This window comes from Vigna unguiculata, chromosome 8 (assembly GCF_037176805.1).
Source record: "Vigna unguiculata cultivar grain cowpea cultivar isolate G323 ecotype 2 chromosome 8, ASM3717680v1, whole genome shotgun sequence".
Classification (NCBI taxonomy): domain Eukaryota; kingdom Viridiplantae; phylum Streptophyta; class Magnoliopsida; order Fabales; family Fabaceae; genus Vigna; species Vigna unguiculata.
This window is the reverse complement of record NC_140799.1, coordinates 36,946,193-36,957,435: the sequence shown is the minus strand read 5'-3', so window position 1 is coordinate 36,957,435 and position 11,243 is coordinate 36,946,193. Positions and strand designations below refer to the sequence as shown.

General features: G+C 24.9%; 1 protein-coding gene across 2 annotated transcripts; it reads right to left on the bottom strand.

Moving 5' to 3' along the window:
- Positions 1-7,120: 7,120 nt before the first annotated feature.
- On the bottom strand, positions 7,121-9,810 carry LOC114195217 (large ribosomal subunit protein eL33w-like). 2 transcript variants are annotated; one of them, XM_028085610.2, is made up of 5 exons: positions 9,629-9,810; positions 9,477-9,512; positions 9,032-9,260; positions 8,906-8,948; positions 7,121-7,289 (listed from the first exon to the last, which is right to left on the bottom strand). In XM_028085610.2, exons 1-4 carry the CDS (start codon positions 9,658-9,660, stop codon positions 8,907-8,909), a joined length of 339 nt encoding a protein of 112 aa, XP_027941411.1. In that variant the 5' UTR covers positions 9,661-9,810; the 3' UTR covers positions 7,121-7,289; position 8,906. The 2 variants fall into 2 exon arrangements, with proteins under 2 accessions (XP_027941411.1, XP_027941412.1); XM_028085611.2 differs by lacking the exon at positions 9,477-9,512 and having other exon boundaries at positions 9,629-9,791.
- Between the last annotated feature and the right edge of the window lie 1,433 nt (positions 9,811-11,243).

The window sequence follows — 11,243 nt, the reverse complement described above, 5'->3', positions numbered from 1 at the left end:
GTTTGATAGATGTGAGATTATTATTTTGAAACGAAGTTTTCTAATTTTATTAAATTACAAATAATGTATCGTAGTCTAAAATATTTACCATTTTATTTGTAAATAAAATTTTAGTACAAATAATTTTATTTCTTTGTTTATAAACGTCTATATGTAGTTGAAATTAGGGAAATAGAATGGATGAAAAAGATAAAGCGGTAAAATAATTGAAAAGTAAGGATGAAAAAGATTAAAGTGAAAAAAAAAAGTTGTTTTTGTTTTTATTTTACTTTCTATTTCCATAAAATTACTGAACAAACCTAATTTCATTAATTATTTCCCTCCCTTACTTTCATGATAGATGTGAGAAACAAAATGGTTTATAAAATTCTTGGAACAGTGTATGCTTCTTGGATTGCACATGTCTCGGGATCCGTTTTCTGGAACAGTTTCTAGACTAATTGATTTGATAAAAAATAATTAGTAACATTATTTAAGAGAATAAATAAGAAAATGTAGAGAGTGCAGAGGATTAGAAAAATGGGGGTGGTGGCGCAATTTGTGCAGAGAAAAGGGTGGGTCTGAAAATAGGTAGACCTGAAGACCTGACACCAACCTATCAGTGTAAACGTATGAAAGGAAAAAGAGAGGATAAGAGAATGTGAAAACGACACACTGGATCTCAAATTAAATTAATCATAAATCATAATTAATATACACCACCACTTGATCAAGGGAACTATATCCCACCAATTACTTCAATAATTGCTTTAAGGATATGTTTGGATCATATAGTTGGTATGAGAGAGTAAAAAAATTAAAAATAAAATGTAGAAAAGAAAAAGTGAGAAATGAAATTTTTGGATTAAGAAAAATATTAAAAAAAATGAAATAATAAAAAAATTATGATTGGATTGATATATTAATGTATAATGTATAAAGTAAAATTTTAAAAATAATTTAAAAATTGTAAATTTAAATTAAAACATATTTGAATGGGTATGTCGAAAATGTGATGTTTGATAGATTCCGAATTGTTTAGATTTGGTGTAAGTACGAAATTAAGAGATTAAGGGTCTAATTGTTTTGCGCGGCGAACGACCATTATTAATAATTAGTGTAAACACAGGCGCTATCGCATCTGTATGTACGCATTTTTCAAATTATATTTATAATTGATGATATTGTAATGTTATTAAGTTAATGAACAAAATAAAAGTATATTTATAAAAATTAAAGTAAAATGTATGGAGAAAATATGAAAAAAATAATTGTTGATGAATAGTATGAGAAAAAAGAAAAAGAAGATAAATAAATAGTTTTATAAAAACTAGTAAAAGTAACCGTTAATTTTTAAAAATTTAATAAATAATTAAATTGTAAAGAGTAAAATTGGAATTATGAAATGTGGACACAAAAGAGGGAATCCCCTTTATATATAGTTATAGATTTTCATTTTAAGTTTTTTCATTTTTCATATTTTTTTCTTAATTCAAATAACTTTAATTTCATTATTTTTTTTCTTAAATTCACTCCAATCTACTCTTATAAATTTATCTTATAATCCAAACATATCTTAAATGAGATATTTAAATTTTAATGATACATCAAGTCGAATAAATAAATGTAGTATGTGATGAATAATCAATTAAGGATTCTTACACTTAGTTGAGGATGACATATTCATAATAAAAAAAAAGAGTAAAAATTACTTTACCAATTGAGGTAATTAGAACTATTTATATCATAATAGAATAAAGTATGATAGTTGTATAGATTTGTTGACATATCAAATTGTTGACACATGTTAATCTTTATGTCCAAACTTAATAATAGTCCTCTTAAAGTCATAAGAATTATTCATGTGAGATGAATGTGAATGTAACTTGTGATAAATAATAAAATTCATATATTAACTTTATTACATGTTTATATGCACTTTAGTTTACCATTTTCATTTTAATTAGTTAATATTTTTACTTTATTATGATTATGTTTTATTCAATATGTAATTTAGATTATTTTATTTATTAAAATATATTATCTACACTTCAACTAGTGAATGATATACCTCTGATAGCTAGAATCATCAAAATGATGGTTGTAGTTTTACAACATCAAAGTAGTACTATTGCAGAATAACATATGTAGATATGCATACGAGTATGAGAAATTTTATATTCAATAAAATTTATAAAATTATTTTCTATTACATCATTACATATTTACCTATTAATCTATTAAATACTTTTAAGTTAATAAAGTGATTTGCCCACTTCAAAATATATCACGTGTCAATTAGTATTTTTTTTATTTCTTATTTAAATCATTTTTATTTATTTATTTTTTGTTCATATATCAAGTTTAATGGTATAACACACAATATTACGTTCAACGTGTCATTATTAATGTCACTCTTATTCAATTCGATCTTAATTTTTTAATATAAAATAATATTTTTTCTCTTCAAATTGTGATAAGATTTATTATTTATACTTTTATTTTTATTAAAATTAACTTTTTAACATATTAAATTAGAAAAATTAAAATAATTACATACTAACTTATAAAAATAATAATAATTAAAATTTAATTTGTAGATATTATTTTTTTAAATTATTCTATTTTTTATCGTTTTAATTATATAATAAAAATTGATTTTTTAAATTATTTTTATTTTAAATTTTAATATTTTTAAGTCAGACAAATATTTATTCTATATTTTATTTTAAGTGAGACAATACTTTATTGTTTATAGTATAAATATGGTTATATTTTTTAAATAAATTTAAGTTTCAATATTTAGAACTATTATATTATTAATTTATATTTTTATAAGATTAAAAGTAATTAATTTAAATGAATTTTAATAATATGTCAGAGTACATTTAAAAGTATTCTAGAAATATTTAATACAAAATTTAATTTTAATATATATACATATATATAATATTTATAAAAATAATAAATTTGATTTTAATTTTGAGAGATTCGATTTTATAAAAAAATAGATTAAATTGAATAAATTGAATAAAAAAGACATAAAAAAACTAAATTGAATAAATAGAGTGATATGTAGCACTATCCTGATATGTTGCATTGTGAGTATCATGTGTCACAACATAAGACTTGGTACACAACAATTTATTTTTTTTTAAAAGTAATAATAAAAAATATTACAAAATAATATGTGTTATATCTTTATCGTTTTTGTTAGATACTAACAAAAATTAACTAGTTAAATTAATTTTTGAAAGAGTTGAGATTAAAATAAAAGCATAAGTAAAGACATGTTTACAATTCTTCAACCAAAATAAAAATAAGTCTCGATGTTACTTAACAATAACATAGTATTAAATTCTATTATTCTAATATATTTGAATTTAATGAGATGTGTTATATAGTACCTAAGTTGTATTTCTTTTTAATTATTGTGCATTAAAAAATAGAAAAGAAAAGGATGGGATGATAGTAGAGTAACATATATAGGTGCATGTGAAACTGGCACATACCTTTCATAATCAATGAGTATAGGTGGTAAGATACCCATCTAAACAAACACTACTATTCTCACACCACACCAAACTTCACTTTATTTTTCTTCTAATAGTACATTTTCTTATTTCACTATTATTCTTTTTGTAATTTTTATTGCTTAATATTATCCTTATATATTTTATCATTTTATATCTTAAAATTAATATATTTTTTTTATCCTTATCTATAACAATATATAAAAGGGATTTTCCTTTTTGTGTCTATTTTTTAAAATACCGATTTTACTCTTTAAATATAATAATTTATTAAATTTTTAAAAATTGACCGTTACTTTTACAAACCTTTAATAAAATCAGATGTCTCTGCTTCTTCTCTTCTTTATTATTTATTAATGGTTATTCTTTTATCTATTCTAATATATTTCACTTTATTTTTAATAAATATAATTTTAATATATATATATTAACTTAATAATATTATAATATTATCACCTACTAATATAATATCACACATATTTAAAAAATGTATAGAGACACAATAACGCCTGTGTTACGCTAGTATTTATAATAGTTATTTAATATTTAACTGATGAAATTTAATATCTTTTTATCAGTTATTCATTTTCTTCTACTTACGTGTTTCTTTGTGGGGGGAAACTCCAGAACTCGTGGGTAAAAGCGCGTTGTTTTTGACAATCAAGTTACGTTCTATTGGCTACCATAATTGTTTTGAAGAAGTGACATTTACGTAGTGAAAACAGTGTTAACTTATTGTTGGGCTCAATTTCTTTGAAAAAAAAAACAGCTTTCTGAGAAAAAAAGTTCTTTTTTCATGGAATCAAAATTTGACGATGCACCAATAATGCAAACCCACCTGAAGTGGTGCGTATTACACATCATGACATGGATGCCTGTACTTATTATTCTAATAATAATAAAAAAAAAATTGTAATAAATAAAAAAATCATAAACCATCACTTTAGCCAAAGTCAAGAAGGGTCTTGAATGTAGTAGTGAGTGGAAGAGGGATTAAGTTTTTTTAATATATTAACGTTAGTATATTTGGAAAGTTTAGCAAAAAGGCACTAAAAAAATTCAGCAGAAAAATTAAAGATTGTGCATAAAAACATTCAGTCCAAATAAATATATTAATGCAGTGTTACCTAAGATGTTTGGTGTAAACAAAAACAATAATGGGTTTATAACCTATGCATTAATGGATAGAAGTCAACAAAGGTTTGTATAAATTGTTGTTAATATGCATGCACTGTTTCATTTGATGATGTGGTCCACCAAATTTGTCAACCAAACCCTAATTTCCCAATTTGTGGAGGAGGGTGGAGGAAGGTGAGATGCACAATCACCTAAAATGGGTAGTGAGTTTTCAATTACCTCATTAGACATTTCAACATTGAATTGCATGTTATCTATATTCAATGAGATTGTAATTGATTTGATTAAATTTAATTGTTTAAAGAATTAAGATTGAAATAACTTATTAAGTTTATGATATTAAGATTAACTACTTGCATATCATTATTCTTTGTATATTCTCACCTTCCAAATGTTTCAATCCCTTTAAAATAAAAATATATATTCTATTTAGTTTTAGATGTAATATAACATGTTTAATAGAATATATTAAAATCAATTTAGCGAGTATAATTGAGAATAAAATCAACGAAATCATTTTAATATATTATGTTCCTAAATCACACATCTAAATTAAGTGTCAATCTCATTCTTTTACCTTACAAACTGACTTCTTAAGATTGAATTAGACTTAAATTTATTTATTAAAATGTATCTAAGCTAAAATCATCATAACAAAATTTATTTTTTGTTAGATACTTTTATATTGGACCTCATATTAACTAAAAATAAAACCAATATACATAAATAAGTGAATAAAAAGTGTGATTTTGTAAAGTATATAAGAATAAATACATGAAATAGTTGTTATTATACTAAATAAACCTTTTTATTTATTATAATAATTTGCTTCTAACTTTTTATCTCAAAGTGTAAAAATTATGTCAAATGTAATTAAGAAAAAGTTAAACACACATTTAATGATTTAACACTAAGATTTCAATTTACTACAAAGGATTTATTTTTTTTACTATAAATAATTTTTACTTTTAAGAAAGAAATCCTTTACCCAATTAATGCTTGTGTTATATTTTTTTATTCAACCTATCACATTATTCAAATTATTTACAAACTTCACTTCTAAATCCAACAAGTTCCTTTCTAAATCCTTTAGACAAAACAATATACTTTATTTTCAAATTTATCCAAATTCATTGTTTACACTTATCCCAATCCATCTTTAAATAGAAATACACCTAAAACTTTAAAAATATTTCATGTCTAAAGAATAATAAAAATCCAAATCATTATAACTAAAATAAATATTTAACAGATTTTTTTATCTCAATACTTATGAAATTTATTCAATATGATTTTATGAATTTTTTATTTTTAATTCAGTTCCAATTTTATTTAAAAGAAGTCAATATCAACCTTTCTATTATATTTATGTTATCCTGGTTGAAAAGATTCTATGTGATCATGTAAATCACAACGTAAATAGTAATTTTGTTTTTTGAATATATCCTCTACATGGCACCATCTCATTGTGATCAACATAAAGATGAAATTGACTATAATAACTCTTTTTATAAAGAAAATAAATTTCTCATAAATATTGAGACAAAAAATTATTAAATCTAAAATAAACATAAAACCTTTAGTAATTCACAGTATTATTTTTAATTATTTTCTATAATCACAAAACTGATCCGGAACCAAAAGTAAAATAAATTAAAAAATGGTATTGGCACGACTATACATCAAAACCGTAACTGGAATCCAGAATTGTTTTCAATTTCCATTCTGTAAGGTATTTGGTTGAAATTAAGTGAAAACTTCAATTATTTTAAATGTATATTTTAAACAACTATTTTCTCTTGTTTCAGTAAATTGTTTGGTGTATTATTATTATTATTATTATTATTAGTGTCATAATTTATGATATTATCTGATATTTCTAATTTACTTGAATATTCAGTCCTATAGGATAAGAATATTATTATATGTTTGTACTTTCCTGTATATAGTATGTTGTCGTGTTCAGACTACCAATCTATGGTATCCAGATAACCTACAGGGACCTTAGTGTCGTCTTATAATCATTAATTGAAAACAAAGAAGTAATTTTAAAAAACTTTCTAATTTATTAAAAGTTGTAATACACAAAACAAATTTAACCCAATTTTTAAGGTCAAAATCCCCTCCGGTTCTCATTCACGTATGGCTCCTCTAGAGAATACGCAGATGGTTGTCAGCTTATTTTATTAGTTTTTGAGTCGTTGGAAACGCAATTGCGTTTTAACGATATTGATGGGTCAATCCTGTCGTCCGAACATCGTCGCCGACAACTAATACACCAACAAGATACGAAAATTGACGACTGTTTGCCAGAAGCAATACTCGTAACAAATTCCTACTAGCAATTTTAATTTATAAACCTTACATAAATCACTCTTCTATCAATTATATAACAAATTTAGTGGGGTCTACGTCATTTAAGTTTTGAATTCCAAATTTTGAGAGGATGCGAAACTGACTATGTGAAACAGTTAAGTAAAAAAAATCCATTTATAAAATTGAGACTCGAAATCCTTGACGAAAAAAGAAACATACGATTCATTCGTTATCCTAAACGAGATACTATTCTGCTCATGAGCTACCAAAAAACATAAAAAATTAACTCGCATACAAGCCCCACGTTCAACGAATCCTGAAAATCTGCAAAACCAACGACCAATTCATAGCCAATTAGATAATGTAGGATAGAATAGGGTTATCATGATAATAAATTTGATATTCTTAAGTGCACTACTACGAAGCAGAAGCTGATGCAATCTTCAATTTGCTGCTATCTATTTATAATCAAATGCTACATGTTAACTTTTGGAACTTTATTTACCACAGCCATTTCAATGACATTATTGCTTTACTATCAGATTTCTTTCCTATGATTTTTTAGGATACTGCTCGAGTCATTAACAAACTAAACTATGTAGCCAGAACAGAAGCGTTATCTATCATGCAAATTAATACATAGATTAGTTACTTAAATGCATACGGCAAATATTATCATCAACAAACGAAAAGCAATCCCAATAAAGAAAGAAGACAGGCAAATCCCAAGCAATGTGAAAGGTCCCATATGGACAATGCCTTGGATACCTAATTGCAAAATCATCAAAATCCCACCACAAACATTCCCTCTTCAAGAAAATTGATGAAGCTGTAAGCCAATTACATTGGAGCATATCTCCATGGATAAAAGAAGAAGGCTCAAGCAGAAAGGTTTTTCACTTAATATCCGCACAGATAAAATCCTGGGAATTGATTTTGTTAAACAGGTTCCCAAGAAGAACTGTGTGCGACTTTTAGAAGAAAGTGTTCAAGTCATCCTTGAAATAAAGAAAAAGGACAGATAGAATACAACAATTGAGAGTTTAAAATGAAGGAATTAGCATTGTCTTACCAAATGAAATATGGTAAAAATATAATGACAATGATTTGGGTTACAATCTGAAAGATATACTAACCTTGCCTTCTATAGCTTAATATGCACAAAACAGGAACACCATAACAAATAACAAACCAATTCTTAGAATTTGAATGAAACTGTAAGCCAATTACATTGGAGCATATCTCCATGGATAAAGGAGACTGCTCAAGCAGAAAGGATTTTTACTTGCTATCTGCACATATAAAATCCTGGGAATTGATTTTATAAAATTAGGTTCCCAAGAAGAACTGTGTGCAAACTTGAAATAGGGAAATAGGGCAAAACACAAACACTAAAACAGAGTTTGAATAGAGGGATTATTAGCATTGCATTATATTTCAAAAGGAAGCAATAAACTAACAATCAATTGTTAGACTCAGACAAACTAGAAGAGTAACATTGATTCTATGAAGCTAACATTAAAAAAAGCAGCTCATCAGGCATTATACTTTAACTAGTATTATAACTACAATATTACCTTAAAATATAATATGAAATCTCCACAAACTGAATAAACATACCAATTTTAGAAAACAAAATTGGCTTAATAAGAATATGATAACTATCAATTTTTTATAATATTAATTTGAATAAAAAGATTAAAAAAAAATGCTTCGGCAGTTTGGCAATTGCATTGCTTACAAGCCATTCTTCTATCATAGAAAGTGATTAACCGATGCAAAAATCCTTCACTGTTTCCTTTATTCGGACATTGTATTTTAAACTAGGATTTTTTAGGTCATATAGCTGAGTTTCGGAACAAGTGTGAGATCACAGTTTTCAATGAAACATAGTGGGGTAACAGTTGATAATGCATATCTCAGAAAAAATGTAAAATTACCTCATATATTGCTTGGATACATAAACACTCTAACCCTTGCTCCCTGCAAATGCATAAACAATCAACACTAATAAACCACCAAAAAAATGTCAAAAACAAAAACAAATTATGTGTCAAAAAGTTTACCATCGATCTTGGCGGCAGATTAGACTTGAACTTAGCTCTAACGACACCACTGTTACCATGAGGTCTGGTGACCTTACCCCAAATGCATCGATAGTGGCTTCCGTTCTTCTTTACCTTGGCCTTGTAAATGTAAGCCATGCGCTTCCCAGCGTACCACGCAACTTCTTCCTTGGAGTTTACATTCTCAATCTGGATGAGAGAAGTATTTGGGTACTGATTTGACTTGGACCTGAACAACACAATCAATTTCTTTAGTCCCACTACCTTAATCAACATCTATTGTCAACTATATAGAAATGGCACGGATCAAAATTATTATGACAAAATCATAAACCTAATTCTGTTACTGTTGTACGCGCCTTTGAAGCAAGTTAACACATGATACAAAATTGAAAAACAAAAATGAATCTAACGGTAATCGAATAGAAAAAGAAAAAAAGCATACCTCTTGTATCCAAGAATTGAGCCCCTAACATAAAGTCTTGCAAAGGAGGAAAACCACAATAGCATAAACAAACACTCATGAATGTGCAATACGCTAAAATTTATAAAAATGAAATTAATGATTAGAAGAGGCATAAACTACAGATCACAAACCTGACACGTTCACCTTGGCGTCCTTTAACCATCTTTGTAATGAAGATGCCTCCTCCTTCTTCTCCTCCCTTCTTCTAAGTGCGGCGGAAGCAGGTTCTGCAATATCAGTCTCTGGGTTCTTATGGAGACAGTGTAATGAAGCGGGCCAACTAGGGTTTTCTGCAAGGCCCTTTATGCAAACTGTCATTTTATTGGTTGGAGAGAAAAGCTAGAAAAAAAAACAAGGAAAGATTTTTACAAACCAAAGAATTTTTTTTTTTCAATTTGTTACAATATTTTTTAATAAAACTGTTACATATTAAAAAATTTTAAAAATTAATATTAAAATACTGTTAACAATTATTGAATGGTATGTATTAATAAAAAATATTAATTTTAGTTTCTACGAATTTAAAATATAGAATTGTATATTTTGTTTATTTTTTAATTTATATTATTTCGGTGTTATTTTGAAATGTATAAAAATACTTTTAATGTATAAATCATTCTTTGAATATATTATTAATTTGTTAAAAATTTTAAATTATTATGCGTGTAGTTAAATTTAATTAATTATAATATAATTATAATTATAATTCATTAATTATTATTAATTTTTTGAAAATTTAAAATTACTATGTATCTATATATCATCTATTATATAGATAATAGATGTAGATATAACTTTTTATTCAACTTTTTCTTTGAATAAATATTATCTCTTACATAAATAATAGATATAGAACACAGTTAAATTTTTTATTTAGTTTTTTCTTTGAATGAAATTATTATTGATTGTTGAAAATTTTAAAATTACCAAGTCGTAACTCAACACTTCAAAATCATGTCAAATTTATTCTTATTATTATTTTAATTGTGTTGTTTTCATTGTAAAAATAATATTTTTATTTAGATATTTATATTTTTCAAATTACGTTATTATTATTATTCATTTTTATATATTTTTATACATGTATAATTTTTTAATTTTCAATATAAAAAGCATGGCTACAGTACTAACAAGATTTATTTTATTTTATGTTGTTATTATCATTTTAACTTTTTATTTATATTTTTTTTATATTTATATAAATATAAATATATAGTATGAAAAAATGTTTATATTTATATATAACTAAATATATATACTATTTTGAATATTTAAAAAATAATAAAAGTCACAAAATAGAAGATAAAATAAATGGACTCATGTCAAGAAGAGACATTGTCATATGTCATGTTATTATGTAACCATGTGTCATGTTATAGTATGTTTAAAAATTTCCTTTTTCGGTTAGTTTTTTGAATTGCCTTTTGTGGTGATGTTTAAAAATTTTGCACTTTGTGCTACTTTCAAATGTATTATGTATAGATAGATTAGTAGTTATATGAATTTAATATTTCTTTTAAAAAACCAAAACACTAATTATACACTAATTTGTTTTAAGATTGATAAAGAAACACCAAAAATATAGAATATTTTGTAATTATTTAAATTAAATATTATAACTTAAGATATAATGTTTATAATGTTAGGTTGGAACATTTTAAAATTTGTTAAAGGTTAAGAATTGTACTGAGTAAATAAAAATGGAAATTTCGCAAAAAATACGTATAAAACATGTAAAAGTTTATA

Coding starts and splice junctions, on each gene's coding strand:
- LOC114195217 (XM_028085610.2), bottom strand. CDS start 9,660: ATGGTTAAAGGACGCCAAGGTGAACGTGTCAG. Junction 9,513..9,628: donor CGCCAAGGTGAACGTGTCAG/GTTTGTGATCTG, acceptor CTCCTTTGCAAG/ACTTTATGTTAGGGGCTCAA. Junction 8,949..9,031: donor ATCTGCCGCCAAGATCGATG/GTAAACTTTTTG, acceptor ATGCATTTGCAG/GGAGCAAGGGTTAGAGTGTT.